The 24,942-nt window shown below is 36.9% G+C and overlaps 1 protein-coding gene across 4 annotated transcripts in view; it reads right to left on the bottom strand.

Annotated features, from left to right (window-relative positions):
• SBF2 (SET binding factor 2) overlaps nt 1-24,942 on the bottom strand; it is a 490,796-nt gene that overhangs the window by 111,480 nt on the left and 354,374 nt on the right. For all 4 annotated transcript variants that reach the window (XM_060605981.3, XM_078433202.2, XM_060605979.3 and 1 more), the window contains exon 17: nt 17,695-17,763. In XM_060605981.3, coding sequence (XP_060461964.2) covers nt 17,695-17,763 — 69 coding nt within the window. The remainder of the gene's footprint in view (nt 1-17,694; nt 17,764-24,942) is intronic.

Genomic DNA, 24,942 nt, shown 5'->3' with positions numbered 1-24,942 from the left:
GACGGTCACATGTATGTTCTGAGCCAAATTAGGAATAGCTACTTTTCTCCAGTTGTTCTCAGTAATATTAAAAGAAAACCTAACAAATACATTATGTATTCAATCATATAAACACATTCTCAACTTTTCATGGAAATACTTTAAGGCAGTAAATATAAAAGCCAAAGCTTTTTGGGACCTAGATATTCAAACAGTATAACATTTTCCCATTACTACACATCATGTCAATGCTCCCAAGTGGCTCATGTACTTTTAATTGCATTATTTAAAAAATTTGAAATATTCTCTAAATAATTTAAAAATCTATAGTCTAATAATATTTTCTTCCAACCCTCATGTTGCCTATAAATAAAATCCTGTCTAGTCTAGGCCTGTATAATTCATAATCATCTCCCCTCCACCCTCTCCCCCAAGTTTTATAATAGGTGGGACAGTGGGTGGGAATAGCAGAGATCTTACTGGTTCTAAGCAAAATCAGAGTGGACATTAAGGCTGGCTAGTTCCTTTCTCAATTTGGGGGACAGTTTATACTGTATTCTATATATGATGACAGCAAAGTAAGAAGAGATATACTTTTTAAAATTTTGGTTTTTTTTTACATTTATTTATTTTTGGAAGACAGAGACAGACCATGAGTGGAGGTGGGGGAAAGAGAGAGAGGGAGACACAGAATCTGAAGCAGGCTCCAGGCTCTGAGCTGTCAGCACAGAGCCCGACGTGGGGCTCAAACTCACAGACCTCAAGATTATGACCTGAGCTGAAGTCAGACACTTAACCGACTGAGCCACCCAGGTGCCTCAGAAGAAGTACACTTTTGAGAGAAGTCCATTTTCTCTAGAAGTTGAAAATATTCAAACAAATTTTCATGTTTTGATTAAGTTATTCTGTTGTAAAATTTTATTTTTAAATTAGTATGTCAGGAATTATTTGACTGCCCTGGAATCCTGCCACAGGATCCAGGATATTAAGTACACTAAGTCTGAGGAAGAATCAGAAACATACTTACAGAGGACCCAACTCTGCAGCCCTGTCTGACTTTTCAGCAGATGGATGCTGCCTCCCTTCAGTGCATTTTCAGTATATTTTCTCTAAAGAATATGTACTTGGAGGAGCCAACAGAATACATCAAATTCCATGCTACTGTGGAATAAATTAGAGCCTAGCTTTAGTCATAATTATATTTCCTTTCTCATTGCTTTCCTGTGAAATAAATGATTAGTTTAATCATTTATAAGTGCCATTAGTTAATGGCACTACATAACCTACTAAAAGACTGCTCAAATTAGCAACTTTCTTTTAACTTCTATTCCAAAAGTAGGGATTTAGTATTTTCTCCTAATCTCCTACATGTGAGTCTCTTAAGCTGTCTCATTCTTTGGCTTTTCTTCCTTTTCTCATTCCTCAGATTTTTTCCAAGTTTCTGACCTTTATTATTTTCTTTTCTTTCTCCTCCCAACTGGGCTTGGTACTCCTCTCTCTTTACAAGACTCTCAAATTCATATCTTTAGCTAGACCTATCTTTCAGGTTAAAACTCTGCAATTCTCATTGTTTCCTGCACAGCTCAACACAGTTTTATAGCAGCGGCTACAGACTGGCAGTTTGAATTTCTTTTGTTTTGAATTTTATTATTAATAATTAGGAAAAAAATTAAAAAATTTTTTTATTACTTACTTATTTTTGAGAGAGAGAGACAGACAGAATGTGAGTGGGAGAGGGTCAGAGAGAGAGAGAGAGGGAGACGCAGAATCTGAAGCAGGCTCCAGGCTCTGAGCTATTAGCACAGAGCCCAATGCAGGGCTTGAACTCACAAATGGTGAGATCAGACCTGAGCCAAAGTTGGATGCTTAACCAACCGAGCCACCCAGGCGCCCTGTGGAAAAAAAATTTAAAAGCAGATGTCTTCTTTGAAAAGTGTGGGACCTGGTAACACTATGCCCTCATTTTTGCCTGACAAGAAATGACTGGAACTAAATACATGAAACAAGCATTCTCCAGTTCTGTACAATTTTCCCTTCAATCATTTATATTACTCGCCTGGTTTCTTTAAGCATTTGAATTTGCAATCTTATAAAAGAGGATAGGAAGAATAGATAGCAGGCTTGAATAGAACTTTTAGAATCCTTCTACTCAAGTGTCAAATGTTTAGTGACAGACTGTTTCTAAACACTAAACACTAAACATGCTTCTAAATACGTGATATGATACCATTGGGGAATTAGTCAAATATCTTGTTTGTTTTTCATTCAAGTAATCAGCATATGACCTTTTAATAGGGAGTGTATAGGCTGATAGGTAGAGTGGGGTATGTGTGTGTGTGTGTGTGTGTATGGAGAGAAGGCTGTTGTTATGGAGCCCTTGGACGGTTGTCCCAAAGTTCTCTTGATCTAAGAGCAATACATAAACCACATCCTTCATTCTTCAACCCCACCCCTTCCCCACATTACTGATCTGTTCTAGCCATCAAAACTCAACACAGAGCCAATAAGAATTAATTGCACAGTTGGTTTGAGGGTTGATTCTTGTATTAGACAATTAGTGTGTACACCTGTAGGACTTTTTTTTAATGTTTTATTTATTTTTGAAAGAGAGAGAGGGAGAGACAGAGTAAGCATGGGGGAGGGTCAGAGAGAGGAGACAGAATCTGACGCAGGCTCCAGGCTCTGAGCTGTCAGCATAGAGCCTGACGCGGAGCTTGAACTCATGAACCGTGAGATCATGACCTGAGCTGCAGTCAGATGCTCAACCAACTGAGCCACCCAGGTGCCCCACATAGGACTTTTTAAAAATGTTTATTTATTTTTGAAAGAGAGAGATAGAGAGTGCATGCATGAGACCGCACAGGACAGGGAGAAGCAGAAAGAGATGGAGACAGAAGATCCAAGGCAGGCTTTGTGCTGACAGCAGCGAACCCAATGCGGGGCTCAAACTCACTAACTGTGAGATCATGACCTGACACTTAACTAACACTGTCAGACACTTAACTGACTGAGCCATCCAGGTACCCCACCTATAGCATTTTTGATTGGCTTTCATCACATTCGTAACACTTCCTGGGAGAACTGAGTTAACTTGACAAGAGGAAGGGAAGAGGAGAAAGAGGAGCAAAAGGTACAATAACAAAAAAAATCAGTAGCAGTCATTAACATTTATTGAAGGTTTACCTTCAAGTGCAGTAAGCATTTTACACGTGCTATTGCATTTAATGCTCATAATAATCCAGCAAGGTAGATACTATTATCATCCTTATTTGTAATTAATGACATTGGGGCACAGAGAAGTAAAGTAACATGTCCAGGAGCCATTAAAGTCCTGTCAGTGTGACTCTGATGTCCAATTACTAGATGGCAAAATTTGTGAAGTTGGAAGGGAACTGTATTTTGGAAGCTGTGTACTCTGTAGTGGTTAAAGTGATAGACTCTGGAGTTAGCCAAAATGGAGTATGAAGTCTAGTTTTAATCTTCAAAAAACAACTTTGGCCTTTGTTGATCTTTTGTACCATATTTGTTTTCACATTTTATTAATTTCCTTCAGCCATTATTAAGGACGAATTATGTGCCAGATACAATCTAGGAGATGAGGATATACCAGTGAACAAATGAAGCTTTTTGCTTTGCTGGAGTCTACATTCAAGTGGCAAGACACAGAAAATAAATGTAATAAACATATGTGATGCACACACACAGGGAAAGGAGAGTAGCAGTGCTGGAGAGGGATGGGTAGAATTTTAAATAGGGCTATCAGGACAGGTCTTACTGAAAGTGATATTTAGGCACAGACATGAGAAAACTAAGGGACAAAATCATGAAGTTAATTTGGGGAAGTAGTTCTGAGTAGGATAAGAGGCCACTGGAGGGTTTTGAGCAGAAGAATGACCTGATTTGACTTACATTTTAAAAAGGTAACTCTGCCAGCTATGTTGACAATGGAATGTAAGGGGCAAAGGTGAAAGCAGGGAAATCAGTAAGAGGATAATAATTCAGGGAAGAGATGACCATGGCTTAGAAACTGTTTCCTTAAATTATAAATATGTCTACAAATTTCAGTCTCTCCACCCAATACTGAAGGCTCTAGGTTCCAGGTATTGCTAAATGTCTTCAAGTTAGTTGCAGCTTAAGCCATGGCAGCAGATCACGTCAAATTCCTGCTTCTTTTCCATCTTTCACTCTGTAATATTTCTCTTACTTTCTTGTGCTTAGTTATGCACTTAATAAGATATTTGTATTTATCCTAGATTTTTAGTGTTCTATTGCTGCTGCTGCTGCTGCTGCTGCTGCTGCTGGTGTGGGGGGAGGGGTGTTTCAGAATATCTGGTATGCTATATTGCCAGACTGAAAAGTCCTTAGAATTCCACCTTTTCCTATTTATTAGTTGTACGACCATTGCAAGGTTTTTAAATTTATCTAGACCCAGTTTCCTCAGATATGAAATTGAGACAATAATAGTTAGACCATGGGGGTTATTATGAAGATTATGACACAATTAACATAACGTACTTAGCCACAATGCATGGCACACAGGAAATACTAAACACATTTTTACTTTCCTATAATCCTCCTCATCACCACCCTTGCAGCATCTCATGCATAGCAGGTACTCAATAAACAACTGCTGAAGTGATCTATTGAAAATGAGTTACAAACTGCAGTGTGCTTAGTGGGAAAGAGGTTCGCCTTTCCCACTGGTTTGTCTCTAAATGTATATCATGACCACAGCCAACTACATAAAAATGTTACAAGAACTCTTGCCACCTACTCCTTTAAGAAAATGGATAGGGGTTGTACTCATACAGCTGTGATTCATTAAATGTCTTCAGTAAAATACCCATGCTGTGTTTATTGCCACCTCCCACTACTCCAGGACCAGAAGTGGAAGGGGAGGTAACAAGCCAAACATCAGACCTAACAATCTCATGCCTCCAAGAATAGTCAGTTTATGCAAACAGAGGGAAAGAATGTAGGATCTCTCCTCTGTAACTTGTGGGTCCCACTGAGATGCTAGGTCTTTTTTCCTTCCAGGCAGTGTTTTTTCAGGACGGCTGCAGCTGACTGGTGGCAGTGGGTAAGCTGTTCATTAGGTTCCCTGGAGGAGGCTCAGGGCTTCCTCTTTCTACGAAACTATTCCATTCATTAGCTATTTAAATGAGATATTATCAGACAAAAATTTAAGTGTTCTCTACCTTAAAGTGAGGATAATTAAGTTTTTTTCCATAAAATATACATTATTTGAATTGCAAGTCACACACAATCTGGGCTGATTAATGTAAGTAATTCTAGAAAAGTGGGTAAAAATTTGGTCTCACGAAGAGCAGTTGGCTTTCCACTAAAAGCAAAATTTTATTTTATAACCTGAACTAGTCATGAAGGGAATCTAGCATAAAACAACAGATGGCTCAGAGCTAACTCAATTCCTCTCCTGAAATCAGCTCTCAGTCCTTGTGGTATTTATGGTAGCTGGGTACCATCTATCATCCCACCATTCCCTACAAAGAACAGCTCAGCACATGTTCATAATATATTATTAAATATTATATCATATATATTACATACATCATATAATGTTAATACATTATTAAAATAATAAAAATATTTTCCCAAGGTTTAAGAAGTTAAAGTGGCTTTTAGTATGGCTTATTTTTTTACTCTGATAATATCTTTGTGGGTATATATTTTTTATTTCATAGTGAATTCTGTATACAAATCAGAACTTCAAGTATTAGAAAATCCATGAGGAACTGAGCCTGGGTAGCTCAGTTGGTTGAGCATCCTTCTTCAGCTCAGGTGAGGATCTCACAGTCTGTGAGTTCAAGTTCTGTGGGGCTCTCTGCTGACAGCTCAGAGCCTGGAGCCTGCTTTGGATTCTGTGTCTCCCTCTCTCTATGCCCCTCTCCCACTCATGCTCCGTCTGTCTGTCTGTCTGTCTCTCTCTCTCTCTCTCTCACATATAAACATTAAAAAAAAGAAAAAAGAAAATCCATGAGGGAAAAATTATTTCATGAGCTTACACTCTGTTTTCTAAAACTCAGATAACTGAGTTTTAGATAAGCCCAGATTTTAGATAAGAGGAAGTCAGACGATGTCTTAAGGAAGAATTTAAAAGTAGCATAATTATATCTAAAACATGGAATATTGGGGGTTTGGAGAGCTTCTTCTGGGTTGGTGTACACATGGAGATTTGGGGAGAGAGGTGCACCTGGAGAGAGCATGGGAGCTATGCACCCTTTCCCCATACCTGGCCCTTTCCATCTTTTCCATCTGGCCGTTCCTAAGTTATATCCTTTCATAGTAAACTGGTGATCTAGTAAGTAACATGTTTCAGAGTTCTGTCAGCTGCTCAAGCAGATTAATGGAATCCAACGAGGTGGTCAGACGCAAAGTAATTCCTCCTAGATTCTTAGGGGAAGATGATGTCAGAATAGGATGATCTTAAACTTGCCTCATCTTATAGATACAACTAGATAACTATCAAATTATCCTAAGTACCCCAAAAATTGACATGAAGACTGGTAGCACAAACTCCACAACGTAAGGTAGAGAAGAAGCCATATCAAAGAAGGTAGTAAGTGTGGGGACATGGTTTAGGGGAGAAATGGATCCTGGCTGCTACAGAGGGGAGGGAGAAAGCTGTGGTCATGGAGAAGGGTGAGAGAGACAGAGAGAGAGAGAAACATACAAGGAGAACATTTCCCTATGGCCACTGGCTTGGAAGGTGAGAGGGGCTGAATTTCATGAGTTCTTGCAACCAGAGAGGTTTAACACCTGAAGTTTTTAGTGTCAGCAGGCTGGGCTCTGGGAAAGTCTGGCGGCATCAGGGATGCTCTTGGAGAGAAAGCAGGCAAAGAACCTCAGGACAGATGGTGCGGAAGTAGTAATTTGAAGAGTGAAGGGCACACAGTGGGGAGATTATTTGCTCTTCACGGAGTGTGTTCCATCCAGCACTCACAGAGAGACCACTATGGCAACAAAGGAGCCAGCCAGCACAAATTTTTCATTCCTGCCCCTCAGCATAAGCATGGGCCACCTATGGGAACTAGTACAGTGCACATAGTGGCTGCCTAACTCACTTATACACTAAGATCCTGGTTGGGACTGTCTGTGATCTGGTGGGACTGCCCTTCTCAGTCATGCTTACTTTAGTCCCAGTGTGGCAGGCACTTTCATCAGAAGACCAGCACAAACCCCAGCCCACACCACGTCTCCTAATGAGGGAGTTCTGCTGGGACTCAGTTCTGGAGAAATTGGTGTCAGGTCTCATTTCACAAGTAGACTGGAGCACACCTTATTAAAACTTGCCACATTCAGGCCAGGGATCAAACACTGTCCACAATATGCAAGGAGAGCCTCTGCAGATGACTGGCCTGAAGGATAGAGTGCCCAGAACACAAGAGCAGAGCACACATAACACACACCAGAGATACTCCCTGAAGCATCAGGCCCTGGGCACTACATGACCGCTTCTTCATAAGGCCTTTACTTTCAGGAGCATGAGACATAACTGGTTTTTCTAACACACAGAAGCAGGCAGAGACTTAGACAAAATGAGAAAACAGAGGAATTTATCCCCAGTGAAAGAATAAGATAAGGCCATGGCCAGATATCTAAGTGAAACAGATATAAGTAACATGCCTGATGGAGAATTTAAATCAATGATCATAAGGATACTCACTGGACTTCAGAGAAGTGTGAAAGATGCCAGTGAGACCATTAAGATAGAGATAAGGAATAACACAGCAGAGATAAAGGGCTCAATAAATGAAATGACAGAAATGAAATTCCATTGATGGAATGAACAGCAGGAAAAAGCAGGGGAACAAATCAGTGACCTAGAAGACAAACTATTGGAAAGCAATGAAGCTGAACAAAAGAAAGAAAGAAAAATTATAGAAACAAGAATAGACTTAGGGAACTCAGTGACTCCATCAATTATAATAACATTTGTATTATAGGAGTCCCAGAAGAAGAAGAGAGAAAAGAGGGCAGAAAATTTATTTGAAGAAATATAATGGCTTAAAACTTCTTTAATCTGGGGAAGGAAACTGATATCCAGATCCAGAAGGCACAGAGAACCCCTAACAAAAGCGGATCCACACCAAGACATATTGTAATTAAACTGGCAAAATATAATGAGAAGGAAAAAAAATCTTAAAATCAGCAACAAAAAAGAAAACAGTTACTTAAAAGGGAAAACCCATAAGGCTATCAGCATATTTTTCAGCAGAAACCTGGCAAGCCAGAAGGGTCTGGCATGATATATTCAAAGTGCTGGGTGGGAAAGATCTGCAGCCAAGAATACTCTATCCAGCAAGGCTAACATTCAAAATACAAGGAGAAATAAAGAGATTCACAGACAAACTATAATTAAAGTTGTTCATGACCACTAAACTAGCTCTAAAGAAATACTAAAAGGGATTCTGTGAGTGGGAAAGACCAAAAGTGACAGTACAAAAGTAGGAATCACAAAAGCAGTTAAAATAAGTATTTCTATAAAAAATTCAAAGAACTTACAAAATAAAAGGATGTAAAATATGATTCTGTATACCTAAAATGTGGGGAAGACAGGAGTAAACAGTGGGTTCAACCTTAAATGGCCATCAACTTAATATAGACTGTTATGTAAAAGAAGTTATACACAAACGTAATGGTGACCACAAATCAAAAACCGCTAATAAATATTCAAAGAATAAAGAGAAAGAAATCAAAATATATCACTAAAGAAAATCAGCAAATCATGAAAGAGAAAGACAAGAAAGGATCAGAGAAATCTTCAGGAACAATCACAAAACAATAAATAAAATGGCAATACATAACTATCAATAATTATTTTGCATATAAATGGACTAAATGATCCAATCAAAAGACAAAGGGTGACAGAATGGATAAAAAAACAAGATCCATCTATATGCTGCCTACAAGAGACTAATCTTAAACCTAAAGACATCTGCAGATTGAAAGGGAGGGGATGGAGAAACATTTATCATGCCAAGGGATGTCAAATGAAAGCCAGAGTAGCAATACTTATATTGGACAAACTAGACTTTAAAACAAAGACTGTAACAAGAGACAAAGAAGGGCACTATATCATAATAAAGGGGACAATCCAACAAGAAGACATAACAGTTGTTGAGGTTGAAGTTTAATTATTTGTACTAAATTATCCTTTGTGAATAAGTTTCTCTATAATATTAATAAAAGAGTCTTGATTAGTGTGGCTTTCATGTACACTAATGTTGAAGGATGCTCTAAGACTGGCAGAGTCAATAACAGAAAGAGGCTTCTGAAAAGAAGGAAAAGAGGAGAAAATGAGGAATAAGCCCAGGAAATCATGGAAAGTTGATTAGAAAACCTGATCAAGAAGCCCCCCCATATGAGGAAGAGAACAAAACTTACACTTATCAAGGCCTGAACCCAGAGAGAAAGGGCAAAAGGGGAAACAATTATGATGAATCACAGCGTCATTATGTTCAGGGAGAGTACCTTCATTGTTGGCATTCTTTAGTAGAACATTTCACTTTGTTTCCTATTTGCTTACTACTAGCGATTTTCATGCCTGCCTACCCTACATGATAATCAAGTACTAGACAGCAGAAACCATGTCTTATGCATCACCACAACTCATACAATGCCTAGTACAGGGTTTTACACAAAGGAAGCAGGTGAAATACAATTTTCTACCAGGTGGTTAATGTAACTTTACATTTATAAGTAACAATGTTTCTTCAAATCTCCAAACTCCACAGTTGTCTTATATCACTAGTTTAAACAGTGAAGACAAACTAATATTAACAAAGAATAGTAATTCCAAAGTATTATAATAATTCACAGTTTCTCAGAAGTAGGAGTTTTCCAGGACTAGGAAAAAAGGAGCAGCCATCTAAAACTGGAAAGAAACAGTGGGAGAAGCAAGAAGAGGATGTGCTGAGAGGGGAGGAGGAAGGAATGCTAAATTGTCTGAAAGAATAAGAATATGAAGGGAGGAAATAAAAGCAAGACACTATCGCTCTGGCCATTCTAAAATTCTGCTGTGTTGGAGGCATCTGCTGTAATAAGCACATTCATATCTTTTCCAGGCCAAATCTGGATTCAGCCCAGTGTTGATGCCTGTCTTCACTCTCTCTGCTAATTTATTTTTAAGCTAAGTATTTTATTTTACAGCAAAAAAAAAAAAAAAAAAAAAAAGATGAAAAAAGACCCTTTGTCACCCCCTCTCCCATTTTTTTGCCAAAAATGTAATCCTTTGAGACCTGTTGTAGGAAATTCAATGTATCCAGACCATGAAGTTTAAGAAAAAAAAAATTCTTTTCCTGTTTTGTAGATATTTAAGAACCTCTCTTGTCAAGTATTTACCAACAGAGGGGAAAAAAAGGACTGATGAAATATCTATTTTTTATACTATTATAAGATTTTTTCTAGCAATAATCTTAATACCATGAATGTGGGTTCATCTGGATTCTATCAGTTAGAATGATGTATAAGCTGTCATATCTATAGTGGGATAAGTAGGGTCCCTATTAATGATTAGTTATTCAAGTAACTTCTAAATCATCAGAGAAGTACAGAAGTGATTCTGGTATGATTTTGAGTACTTAGTATGTTTTCTATTAGAAATATGTGGAAATTAGAGATTTACATATAATGACACATGACAGTTATTTACTAACCATAGCATACAATTAATCAACATTTCCTGACTTTGCCCCCTCTAAGCCCAAGCTTAATGAAGTATCCTTGCCGGATATATGGATGACCCTGATTGGAGAAATGAGGGGACAGGAGTGATGTCAATTCAGTACCTCTAAGCAAAAAGATGAAAAGTTCCTAGAATTATGCTTTATAAATTGGAACTCACTTGGGGAATCTTATTGTAGTTAAAGAATATGAACTCTGGAGTCAGATAGAACTGAGTTTGAGTCCTGGCTCCTCTACTTACAAGCTAAGTGGTATAGATTCCTTCATCTTGAAATGGGAATAGTATTCATTGATCTGGATTAGGTACTGCATGTCAAATGTAGCATCTTATACTAGGTAGTCAGAATTAGCTGTTATTATTATTGCTGTCTCCTTCCTCTGGATTTATGTTCTTTGCCATGTTCTATTCAATGCATAGGCTTACACAAGAAATATCAGGTATTATGCTAAATGAAATAAGTCAGAGAAAGACAGATATCATATGTTTTCATTCATATGTAGAATTCGAGAAACTTAACAGAAGACCATGGGGAAAGGGAAGAGGAAAAAATAGTTTCAAACAGAGAGGGAGAAAACCATAAGAAACTCTTACACAAAGAACAAACTGAGGGTTTATTGGGGGAGGGGAAAGGGGGAAATGGGTCATGGGCATTGAGGGCACTTGCTGGGATGAGCACTGGGCATTGTATGTAAGCGATGAATCACGGGAATCTACTCCCAAAGCCAAGAGCACACTATATACACTGTATGTTAGCAAACTTGACAATAAATTATATTTAAAAAAAGAAAAAGAAGAAATATTAGGTTTTGGATGCCTGGGTGGCTCAGTGCATCCTAACTCTTGATTTCGGCTTAGGTCATGGTTCCTGAGATAGAGCCCCATGTCAGGCTCTATGCTGACCATTGCAGAGCCTGCTTGGGATTCTCTCTCCCTCTCTCTCTCTGCCTCTCCCCTCCCATCATGAGTGCTCTCTCTCTTTCTCTTGCTCTCTCTCAGAGTAAAGAAACTTAAAAAAAAATGAAATATCAGGTTTTGACATGAATGACTCAGATTTTAGTTAACTCATTTTGGGGGCAGAGGTTGGGAGAAGAAATACTTCTAGTTTGGTGGCAGAAACGTCATCACTCAGGAGATGGCTCCGGCAATTCTGTGCTTCTCTGTGCTTCAACGTTCACAGTTTCTCTGACTGATTAGGTAAGCTAGGTTTACACAAGTAACTTTTTTTAGGTAGTGCTCAACAGGTTTTCCTATCACATCACCCTGAATTTACCTCCCTGCCTTCAGCTTTTATATTTTGAAGTAGAAATAATACCTAGATCTCAAATTTATATACAATCAGTTAAGTTAAGTGGATGTTCATTTAGAATATATAAGGAAAAGTTACAATCTAGCAACAAAAAACCTAAACAGCTGTAAAATTATGTTTTACATCTCACATTTTTTTCTGATGTATTTATTAAAAGAGAATTAATTTAATCATACCTTACATTTTGAATTAGATACAATTTGAAACGATACAGAAGGTGACCTAAGTACTCTGGGTATGGAGAATTCTTAATTAATAATTAACAGTCCTAAAGAAATCTTCTAACAACATGGGCAAACTTCAAATACGTTATACTCAGTAAGAGAAGCCAGACATAAAGGAACATATATGATTACGTTGATATGAAATGTCCAAAAAAGACAAATTTATAGAACAGAAGGTATGTTAGTGGCTGCCTGGGAATGAGAAGTGGCTGCAAATGGGCAGGAGGTTTCTTTTGAAATGATGGAAATATTCTAAAATTATATGGTGTGATAGTTGTACAAATCTGTAAACATACTAAAAATTGTTAAAATATACACTTAAAATGAGTGAATTTTACAGTATATAAATTATACCTCAACAAACCTGTTAGTAAATATGAACCTTCCATGTGGCTGGTTGCTAGGGAAGATATTCTTTACATGTTGAATGAAATAAGAATTTTAAAGAGGGCATAAATCTACTTCTATTGGGAATGAGAGACCGAATAATGCTCTTATAAAGTAAGACCTATCTTGATCAATAAATCATACTCAAAGTGCCATCTGTATATGGGAGATCTCCGGAATTTGATAAGGCATCACTTCAGGGGGCTTGAATTTAAGATAAACAGGGTATTTCTATTCCTCCCCAGGGTAAACACAAACTACAATGAGTACCAGGGAAGGAAGAAAGCGTCAGTTCTTCTGGGAGTCATTTTGAGCATCAGTAACCAACCGATACGCCTCAAAGAAGTAAAAAGAAGGGATCTGTCATGGTTTGATAGATTCTAGGGCAGTCTCTAGTTTACCTGGGTGATTAAGAACTACAATAGGGTAACTCTAAGATACATGGATCATGGAGGAGAGGGCATTACACAGTGGCTCATGATAAAAGGCTTTCACTATTGCTCACTATCAATTGGGAAAGAGTGATACAAGGGTATCCTATTTTAGTTCTACTTCTGCTCTGTTGGGTTTTAGCTTACTCTTTAATTCTTTTTATTCCAAAAAAAAAAAAAAATGACATTTAGACAGGAACCCCTGCTTCTGGTTCTTACTTTAACAATCATGATTTTTTTAATAAAAAGGACCAAATAAGTAAACCAAGTATAGCCCAATGTTATTCAGTAACTGTGAAATGTTCCTGTGTTCATAGCTGATTAATGAATATGAAAGGCCTTTAGACAATATGCTTCTTCAGGGTGAGGACCATGTGCTATTCACCTGCAATTCTGCAATAAATGCAAGCACAGGGCTTGCCACACCTACTGTCTGCTGAACTGAGAATGAAAGCATCACATAAATGCCAAACATAGTACAAATGTAAATGATTACATTATTTTTCACCATTAAAGTGATCCTTAACAATTTAAACCTAGCTGTTAAAGTACCACCTTGAAGAAAGGCTTCATAAGTTAAAGAAGCATGAGTTACATACAACTCATTAAAGGTAGAGAAAAGTGAGAGAACTGTAAGGGGAAAAAACCCCTAAATTTGTGGTGATTGTAGCATAAAAAATTCCCAAGGATCTAAGATAATGTTACAAGTAAAACATCATGGGATATTTTTACACAAAGTAAAGCTCTAAAAGATAAACATCACATTTCATCTGAGTCAATGAAATATTCTGCTCTTATGCTTAAGGTAAATACACACACACACAAACACAATCTTTTCATTAAGAAGAAAAAATATATGTAGTCATCCCAAAATAATTAGGTAGTAGTGTTATATACCTAATTATAATTAAGTACATGGAAAGATCTCCAAGATATGTTACTAAGTGAAAAAGGCAAGGTGAGAAAACACTGAATAGTTTGATTAGCTTCAAAGAGGTAATTTTATCTGTATTCTATCCGCTGGCAATAATGCATGACTTTTTTTAACCAAGAAGTCAACTGTTAGAGGATATGGGGTAGAGATGGGAAAGGCAGCTTTTGTTTTGCATTTTATATGTTTCTATAGTATCTGAATTTTCTAACCACAGCTATATATTTTATTTAAGGAAATGTCCATCCAGTTGATGGAACTGTGGACCAGTTTGATTTCTTGCTTATTATTTATTGTATTAGAAAGACTAATATAAACTCCTGGTGGCATGTCAATGGTTCACTCATGTGGCTGCCCATGTTGTTGCCTGGCATAGTAACTTTGTATATTGACATGTTCAATAAACTTCTGTTGCATTGAAAAAAAAAGACTAATAAATATCATTAAAAATATTTTCAAAGTAAGTTTAAGTAAGACAAACAGCTGAGTCCATTCTCTGAAGCATGATGAACAAGGCTCAGGAGTTTATATTGGTTGAACAGTTTGAGCATGGCTCATTTGCAATCTGTGGCCAGGATAATGCAATTTATATCTATAGAATTTTCCTGAATTATGCACCAGAAATAATTTCCCATAAGTCAAAAATTTATAAAGTATCTAAGAACTGGTATGATCCACCCTCTGTGTCAGTTATCAATGCATTATCTCTTTCCTCCAAATCTACCTTTCTTTGCCCTGTTGTGGGGCATTGGCGCTGGACTTGTAAACATTTCTCCTTTACCATCTGGCACAAAATTAAGTTTTGTCTGTGCTGAAGGGATACTGCAGTAGAAAGTAGTTTCTTTTCCTGGTTCTGGTGTGCTTTGTCCTTTAGTTCCTATGGCATGTACCTGCTATGGTGTGTGGGACACCCTGAAGCGCTTACCGTGTGTGATGTTTCAGTGGTACTCCAGATGGCGGCTTCACTTCCTGTCAAGTTTCACTGGCACCGTAGTGAGAGGGATTCCCAGAAAGTCTTGCCAGAACCCCAGCAGGTAGTTTCCTGCTTACCAGCTCTGGTCTGTGGCACCTCAGTGAATTTCTATGCTATCCAGTGGCCAAATCAACACCTCTCCAACAAGGTCTGAATCACAAGTCTTGTTGGGGAGGAGCCCTCTTCCAAGTTTTCTCTTTTTTTGGGTACTCTGCCTGAGCCCAAGAGATAGTAGCTGCTCCCTATATCTGATATTCCTGTGTTGTTTAAAATTCTCTTTACTTCTTGGCAGTTAATCCCCTGTTACTACTTAATAACTTAATAACTTTTCCTTAACTTAATAAACTTTTCCTGCTCATATTATTGGTGTGGTCACTGGCTCCTAATCCATGCCCAAACTAAAGCAAATCAAACCAAGCCAACAACAAAGAATTAAACCCATAAACCCACCCCTAAAACATAAATTTGAATTACTAAGTTTGATAACACAAACTTGATAAATAGTATGACATTTAGCCCAACTTATTAGCTAATTAAAAACTCTCACAAAACTAAAACCAGTGTGATGGTTTTGCACTGTGTAAAATAAGCTAAGCTAAGACATTTCTCAGAAATGTCTTTCTGTTCCAGGGTTAGGATTGGCCACAAGAGAAATTTCTCTAACATTTGGACAAAAATGAAGCAGCAGTCATTATACTCTGAAGGCAATATAGGATGCTATATCCTGCTACAGCTCATATACTTTGTCCCTGATCTGCTGACTCATGTTGATATGGGGAAGGGACTGAGCTCACAGTTCCTCCGTTTCCTGCCACATCTCCTTCAGCTTCTCCTAGCCTGGGGCCAGGTGCATGTGTAGCTCTATGGCCAACAGTGCTGTTTCTTTTGCAGGTCATCTGTATCGCTGAGATTTGAAGAAGTGAGAGGTATACACAGATTCCAATTTGTCCTTGTTCTTCCCTGTGTTGTGACCTACAGAAACTTAAGGCCTATGGGCAAAGCCTAATTCAAAGTCTTCCACAAACTTTCCCTTTGTTTCTATAACAATATAAGGGTTGGTCCCTTATAAATTCCTTAATTATATCATTCTTGGTGCTTCTGCTATCATGATCAAACCCTAATACTGCAAAATGGTTAAATAATTCTGCTTAAAAAATCATAAGCAATGGGTCATTTGAGGAATTGAGTTTCATTTGTCAATTCTTATTTTCTCTAATATTTAAGTTTAAAAATACCTTAAATGTTGAAGGTAGGAAAGATTTAAAGTGCCATTATCTTTAAAAAATTTTTTTAATGTTTGTTTTTCTGAGAGAGAGAGTGAGCAAATGTGGGAGTGGGGGGCGGGGTGGGACGCAGAGAGAGAAGGAGACACAGAATCCAAAGGAGGCTCCAGGCTCTGAGCTGTCAGCACAGAACCTGATGCAGGGCTTGAACTCACAAAGTGCAAGATCATGATCTGAGCTTAAGTCAGAAGCTCAACCAACTGAACCAGCCAGGTGCCCCTAAAAATGCCATTTTCTTTAACAAATGCCATGTGAGGCCCTATATGATGGCTAGTTAGACAGAGGACTGAGTTTTCTGGCTGCTCTGAGATATAGACACACCTTTCCTAGGTAGCTTAGGATCCAGGACAGCCTGGCCTATTTTTGTAACAGTGTTCTCCATGCTAGCAGCGGAATGAGATGAAGGGTGAGGGAGTTCAGAGAAGGCTGGTATGTATTCATTGAAGGAAAACTGGAATGGGCCTGGAGGTAGGGTTAAGCTGGGGAGGGAAGACCAAAAGATGATGCTCAAGCTCCAGCCATTAGTTTCTAAACCTAAAATTCATTTGTTTGGTATTTTTGAGATTTGTCTTTGTTTCCTGAGCATGTTCAGTATGACCTGCCAGTTCTCAGAAGTGTGAACATCATAAATTCCACTTTTTGTTTTAAAAGAAGAAGGGACAATAAGTAGGAAGAAAGAGGTATATGCAGTGACACAGCAGCAGAGAAAGAGTTCCTGATTATGGAGAACCTTTAAAGGTTAAGACCTTTAACTCAGAGACTGTGGACAGACTGAAATTAAAAAAAAAAAAAAACCTGGCCTTATCAATAAATATTTATAAGACAATATCCTAGCCTCATGGAATTTACTTTCTGCAGTAGGGGAAAATACTCATATGTAAACAAACGAATGCATAATATAATTTCAGGTATTTCAGGTACAAATTCAGCTATAAAGAAAAATAAAGCAGGGCTGGAATGGCGGGATCTATCTTAGGAGATGATTTATTATTATATATTAAATTTTCTACACATAGTACAGTTGGTCCTTGAGCAATGTGGGGGTTGGGGCATTGACCCCTGTGCAGTCAAAAATCCACATGTAACTGTTACTCCCCCAAAACTTAGCTACTAATAGCCTAGTGTTGACTGGAAGCATTACAACACAAAGTTGATTAACACATATTTTGTATGTTATATGTATTATATACTGTATGCTTACGGTAAACTAGAGAAAATACTATTTAGAAAATCATAAGGATGAGAAAATACATTTGCAGTACTGTACTGGAAAGAATCCACAAATAAGTGGACCCGTGTAGTTCAAATCTGTGTTGTTCAAGGGTCAACTGTATGCAATAAATGTTATAATAAATATTGCTACAGATATATGTTAGACATACCGGGGGACAAGATTCATGTAGTTTTATGATAAATCAAACTACATACATTTATGTGAATCATAATGAGCTTACGTATAGACCAATGAAACTTACCCTGTAGAAAGCACTGGTCAAAGGGAGTAATGCTGCAGCAATGTTATATTCTTCTAAACTTGAACAATCCTTAAACAAAACAAAGAGAAATGAGCATTATTAGGACATTTACCAGAAATCACAAATATATGGAAACAAAAATCTAGGACACATTGTTTGCTGTCTTAAGGGGTTTTTACTTTTGTTCCAAATTGTCACTAAGTCTTACTTAGGTAAATCTGAAAAAACAAAACAAAACAAAACAAAACTGTCCTTGAAGCACATTATTTTATTTTTATTTTATTTTATTTTATTTTATTTTATTTTATTTTATTATTTTATTTTATTTTTAATATATGAAATTTATTGTCAAATTGGTTTCCATACAACACCCAGTGCTCATCCCAAAAGATGCCTTCTTCAATGCCCATCACCTACCCTTCCCTCCCTCCAGCCCCCCCATCAACCCTCAGTTTGTTCTCAGTTTTTAAGAGTCTCTTATGCTTTGGCTCTCTCCCACTCTAACCTCTTTTTTTTTTTTCCCTTCTCCTCCCCCATGGGTTTCTGTTAAGTTTCTCAGGATCCACATAAGAGTGAAAACATATGGTATCTGTCTTTCTCTGTATGGCTTATTTCACTTAGCATCACACTCTCCAGTTCCATCCACGTTGCTACAAAGGGCTATATTTCATTCTTTCTCATTGGCACGTAGTACTCCATTGTGTATATAAACCACAATTTCTTTATCCATTCATCAGTTGATGGACATTTAGGCTCTTTCCACAATTTGGCTATTGTTGAGAGTGCTGCTATAAACATTGGGGTACAAGTGCCCCTATGCATCAGTACTCCTGTATCCGAAGCACATTATTTTAGAAACAAGACAAAAAAAATTTGGGAAAAAATTTTTAAGTTTTTATTTAAATTCCATTTAGTTAATACACAGCATAATATTAGTTTCAGGTGTAGAATTTAGTGATTCATCACTTATATACAACACCCAGTGCTCATCACAAGTGCAGTCCTTAATCCCCATCACCTATTTCACCCATTCCCCGCCCCCCCCCCTCCCCTCTGGTGACCATTAGTTTGTTCTCTGTAGTTTCTGTTTTTCTAAGAGTCTGTTTCTTGGTTTGCCTTCCTCTCTCTTTTTTTTCTCTTTGTTTTGTTTCTTAAATTCCACATATAAGTGATATGATATGGTATCTTTCTCTGACTTATTTCACTTAGCAGAATACTCTTTAGTTCCATTCATATCCTTGCAAATGGCAAGATTTCATTCTTTCTGATGGCTAATATTCCAATGTATATATGTACATATATACACATCACTTTCTCTTTATCCATTCATCAGTAGATTAGACCTCTGGGATCTTTCCATAGTTTGGCTATTGTAGATAATGGTATAAACATCAGGGTGAATGTATCTCTTTGAATTAGTATTTTTGTATTTTTGGGGTAAATAGCTATTAGTGCAATTGCTGGATCCTAGTGTAAGTCATATTTTTAACTTTTTGAGGAAACTCCATACTGTTTTCCAGAGTGGAGGCACCAGTTTGCATTCACACCAACAGTGCAAGGGGGCTCCCCTTTCTCCACACTCTTGCCAGCACCTGTTGTTTCTTGTGGTTTTGATTTTAGCTATTGTGATAGATGTGAGGTGATATCTCATCGTAGTTTTGATTTACATTTCCCTGATGATGAGTGATACTGAGCATCTTTTCACATGTTTGTTGGTCATCTGTATGTCTTTTGGAGAAATGTCCGTTCATGTCTTCTGACCATTTTTTAGCTGGGTTATTCATTTTCTCGGTGTTGATTTTTATAAGACTTTGGTATATTTTGGATACTAACCCTTGATCCGATACGTCATTTGCAAATATCTTCTCTCATTCTGTAGCTGCCTTTTAGTTTTGTTGACTGTTTCCTTTGCTGTGCAGAAGCATTTTATTTTGATGAAGTCCCAATAGTTTATTTTTGCTTTTTGTTTCCCTTGCCTCGAGACATATATAGTGAGAAGTTGCTACACTTGATGTCAAAGAGGTTACTGCCTCTCTTCTTCTCTAGGGAGTTTTTGGTTTCAAATCTGACATTTAGGTTTTTAATCTGTTTTGAATATATTTTTGTGTATGATGTGAGAAAGTGGTCTAATTTCGTTCTTTTGCATGTTATCGTTTCGTCTTCCCAACTGAACAGTTTTCCCAACACTATTTGTTGAAGAGACTTTTTTTTCCATTGGATGTTCTTTCACGTTTTGTCAAATGTTAATTGACTGTATAGTTGTGGGTCAACTTCCGGGTTTTCTGTTCTGTTCTATTTATCTATGTGTCTATTTTTGTTCCAGTACCATATTGTTTTAATCACTACAACTTTGTACTATAGCTTGAAGTCCAGAATTCTGATGCCTCCAGCTTTGCTCTTCTTTAAGGTTGCTTTGTGGTTCCATACAAATTTTAGGATTATTTGTTCTAGCTCTGTGAAAAATGCTGTTGGTATTTTGATAGGGGTTGCATTAAATGTGTAGACTGCTTTAAGTAGTATAGACTTTTTTTTTTTTTAACGTTTATTTATTTTTGAGACAGCATGAATGGGGCAGGGTCAGAGAGAGAGGGAGACACAGAATCCAAAACAGGCTCCAGGCTCTGAGCTGTCAGCACAGAGTCCGAAGCGGGGCTTGAACTCACGGACCGTGAGACCATGACCTGAGCCCAAGTCAGGTGCCCAACTGACTGAGCCACCCAAGCACCCCAAGTGGTATAGACATTTTAACAATCTTTGTTCTTCCAATCCATGAACATGCAATGTTTTTCCATTTCTTCGTGTCATGTTCAACTTCTTTCATCAGTGTTTAATACTTTTCAGAGTACAGGTCTTACCTCTTTGGTTAGATTTCTTCTGAGGTATCTTATTGTTTTTGGTACAATTGCAAATGGGATTGATTCCTTGATTTCTTTTTCTGCTGCTTCATTACTGGTGTATAGAAATGCAACAGATTTCTATGTTGATTTTGCATCCTGGGACTTTATTGAATTTGTGTATCAGTTCTAGCAGTTTTTTGGTGGAAATTTTCAGGTATTTTATATAGAGTATCATGTTGTCTGCAAATAGTGAAAGTTTTTTACTTCTTCCTTGCCAGTTTGGATGCCTTTTATTTCTTTTTGTTGTCTGACTGCTATGGCTTGGACTTCTAGTACTATGTTAAATAAAAGTGATGAGAGTGGACATCCCTGTCTTGTTCCTGACCATACCGGAAAAGCTCCCAGTTTTTCCCCATTGAGGATGACATTAACTGTGGATTTTTCATATATACCCTTCATTATGTTGAGGTATGTTCCCTCTAAACCTACTTTTTTGAGTTTTTATCATGAATGGATGTTGTAATTTGTCAAATGTTTTTTTCATCTATTGAAATGATCAAATGATTCTTATCCTTTCTATGATTAATATTAATATCACATTTATATGCAAATATTGACTCACCCTTGCAGCCCAGGAATAAATCCCACTTGATTGTGGTGAATTATTTTTTTAATGTATTGTTAGATTCGGTTTGCTAGTATTTTACTGAGAATTTCTGCATCCATATTCATCAGGGATATTGGCCTGTAGTTCTCTTTTTTAGTGAAGTCTTTGTCTGGTTTTAGTAATGCTGGTCTCATAGAATGAATGTAGAAGTTTTCCTTCCTCTTCTATTTTTTGGAATAGTTTGAGAAGAATAAGTATTAACTCTTCTTTTTTATTTTTTATTTTTTATAAGTTTATTTATTTTGAGAGACAGAGAGAGAACAAGCTGGGGAGGGGCAGAGAGAGAAGGACAGAGGATCAGAAGCAGGCTCTGTGCTGACAGTAGCAAGCCTGATGTGGGGCTCGAACTCACAAACGATATGTTACCATAATGCCATATGTTTGCACTCATTTGTGGAATTTAAGAAACAAAACAGATGAATATACAGGAAAGGGAAGAAAAGAAAAAAAGAGAGAGGGAAACAAACCATAAGAGACTCTTATAGACAGAGAAAAAACTGAGGGTTGATGTAGGGAGGTGGGTGGGGGATGGGTTAGGTGGTTGATGGGTATTAGGAGGGCTCTTGTTATGATGGATACTGGGTGTTATATATAAGTGAGGAATTAATATATGTGAACTAACTGGAATTTAAATAAAAATTTGAAAAGAAAAAATATTATTGCCAAGGAATGTAGAATGGGTTACCACTTCCAATCTAATGGAGAAAAAAATGGAGAGGAAAACAAACAAAAATTTATAACTCAAAGGAAAGCAAGAAAGAGGAAAAGAACCCCCCCAAGGAGAAACAATGAGAAAATAATAAGATGGTATAAATAAATAAAAGTATAAGAGCAGAAATGAACCAAATATTCTGGCTAAAAGGCAAAGATTATCACTGAATAAAAAATTAGATTCCATATATTTTTTGTTTAAAAAGGATATATCTGTAACTCAAGAATACACAAAGGTTAAAAGAATGGGAAAGGATTTACCAAGCAAATACCAACAGAAGGTGAAATACCTATATTAACAATCATATAAAATAATCTTAAGGAAAAATGCATTACAAGAAATAAAAAGAAGCATTATATAAAATAGCTCAATTTATCACAAATATATAACAATTTTAAATGTGTTTAAACTTAATTAACTTAGCCTTCAACTGAAAACATTAAAGCAAAAACTGACAGACATATAAAAATTACAGATAAATTCACAATTGCATTGAAAGATTTTAATATACCACTTCAGTATTTAATACCTCAAGCAGGTAGAAAAATCAATATGGAAGATTTTTAAAAAGTTAGAGCTAATGGATAGAACACTATAGAACACTACTTGATCTGTTTATACTCTAACCCTGTTCAGATGGGTTTAGAAAACTTGACTTTATACTTGGCCATAAAAGAACTCTCAGTAAATTTCAAAAGATTAATAACATATAGATATGGTTGTCAGACCACAATGTATTTAAGTTAAAAACCAGTAATATAAGTAAAATACTTAACATTGTACCTGGCACATAGCAAATATTACACACACACACACACACACACACACACACACACACACACATTTTTTATTATCACTGAGGTTAGGATATACTTAGCATAGCATACTATACTGTAATTATCTATTTACTTTTCTGTCTCCTTACTAAACTATTAGCTCTATAGCAGTATTGTTATAGCAGTGAATAAGAAGCAATATCAATGTCTATGGAAAGCTGATGAATGATTTATATCTTTTTCAGACACTCACAAAGCAGAAAGATCAGTAGAAACAAATTATCTTGCTAAGTCTTAGATTTCCAGAATGAGTGTTTAGAGTTGTTAGCAGGATATTCCTTGGGATAACAATTTGCATTCATTCAACAAATATTATCTACTATATGGAAGGCACTTCATAGTCAATGAACTCAGGAAACTACTCCAAAAGGGAAAACAGATGACAAATAACACATTTTATAGGGATGAGATGAATCCATGGTTGAGTGGAACACATCCTTAAAATATGAGGGACAACCATATTCACACATGATGTGTCTTTGGAAATGATTGCTGGAGTTAGGTTACTGGTTGGATAGATCTTAACTTAGATCAAGTGATCTTTGGTTTTAAATTCTGGAACATGAAATTTAGATATAAAAAGAGTGACTAATAGAGCTATTTAAGTAACATCTCTCAGGTATACTAGTAGAAAAGAGTATGTGCTAGAAAGGAGAGAGGAAGAAAAGGAAGAGAAGAGAGGAGTAAGGAGGAGAGGGAGAGAGAGATAAGGAAGGAGTAAGGGAAGGAGGGAAGAGGGGAAGAATGAGGAATACCAATCAATCAGAACTCATTTCAAAAATATCATATAATCAACTGAGAGATGATTTTGAAGGCAGTCATTACCTTGGAGGCACATTTAGGTTTTTATTTTAAGATATAGTCAGGTTGGGAAAACTAAATATCTACAGGCAGAAGAATGAAACCGGACCCCTACCTTATATTATACACAAAAATCAACTCAAAATGGATTAAAGACTTGAACATAAGCCCTGAAACTATAAAAGTGCTAGGGAGAAAACAAGGAACTAATACAACTCAATAGCAAAACAAACAAACAAAAAACCCCAAAAAACACTAAAAAAGCCCCGCAACCCAATTAAAAATTTGCAAAGGAACAGAATAGACATATTTCTAAAGAAGACATCCAAATGGCCAATGGGCACATAAAAAGGTATTCAACATGGTTAATCATCAGGGAAATGCATATCAAAACCACAATTAAATATCACTTTATCCCTGTTAGAATGGCTATTATCAAAAAGACAAGTTGGACACCTAGATGGCTCAGTCAGTTAAAATGTCCAACTCTTGATTTAGGCTCAGGTCATGACCTCATGGCTGTGGGATGGGGGCCCACGTTGGGCTCTGCAGTGAGCATGGAGTCTGCTTGGGAATCTCTCTTTCCCTCTCTTTCTGCCCCTTCACCACTCACACACTCTTTCTCTAAATAAACAAACATTTAAAAAATAATGCTAAAAAAAAGACAAGTAATTATGGGTGCTGGTGAGTATGTGGAATATATTGGTGGGAATATAAATTAGGACAGCTACTATGGAAAACAGTAAGGAGGTTTCTCAAGAAATTAAAAATATAAGTACCATATGATTCAGCAATCCCACTTCTGGGTATATATTTGAAAGAAATGAAATCCTTACCTTGAAAAGATTATCTGTATTCCCATGTTCACTGCAGCATTACTCACAATAACCATGGTATGCAAACAACCTAAGTGTCCATCAATGGATGACTAGATAAAGAAAATGGGGTATACATATACAATGGAATATTACTAAGCCTTAAAAAAGAAGGAAATCCTGCCATTTGCAACAATGTGGATGAATGTAGAGGGTGTTATGGTAAGTGAATAAGCCGGACAAAGAAAGACAAATACTGCATGACACTACCTATAGATGGAACTTAAAAAAAAAGTTGAACTCAGTAACAGAGTAGAATGGGTTGTTTGTTGGGGGCTGGGATGTGGGGGAAATGGACAAAGGTTACTAAAAGGGTAGAAACTTTAAACTGTAAGATGATAAGATCTGAGAATCTAATGTAAAACATGGTGAGTATAGTTGATAGTGAGTATAGTTGTATAAATGAAATTTGCTGAGAAAACACAACTTAAGTATTCTTGCCCCCCAAAAAGGTAAATATATGAATATGTGAAGTGATAGATATGTTAATTAACTCAATTGTGGCAATCCTTTCACACCG

This window comes from Panthera onca, chromosome D1 (genome assembly GCF_046562875.1).
Source record: "Panthera onca isolate mPanOnc1 chromosome D1, mPanOnc1 haplotype 2, whole genome shotgun sequence".
Lineage (NCBI taxonomy): Eukaryota > Metazoa > Chordata > Mammalia > Carnivora > Felidae > Panthera > Panthera onca.
This window is presented reverse-complemented; position numbering and strand designations above follow the sequence as displayed.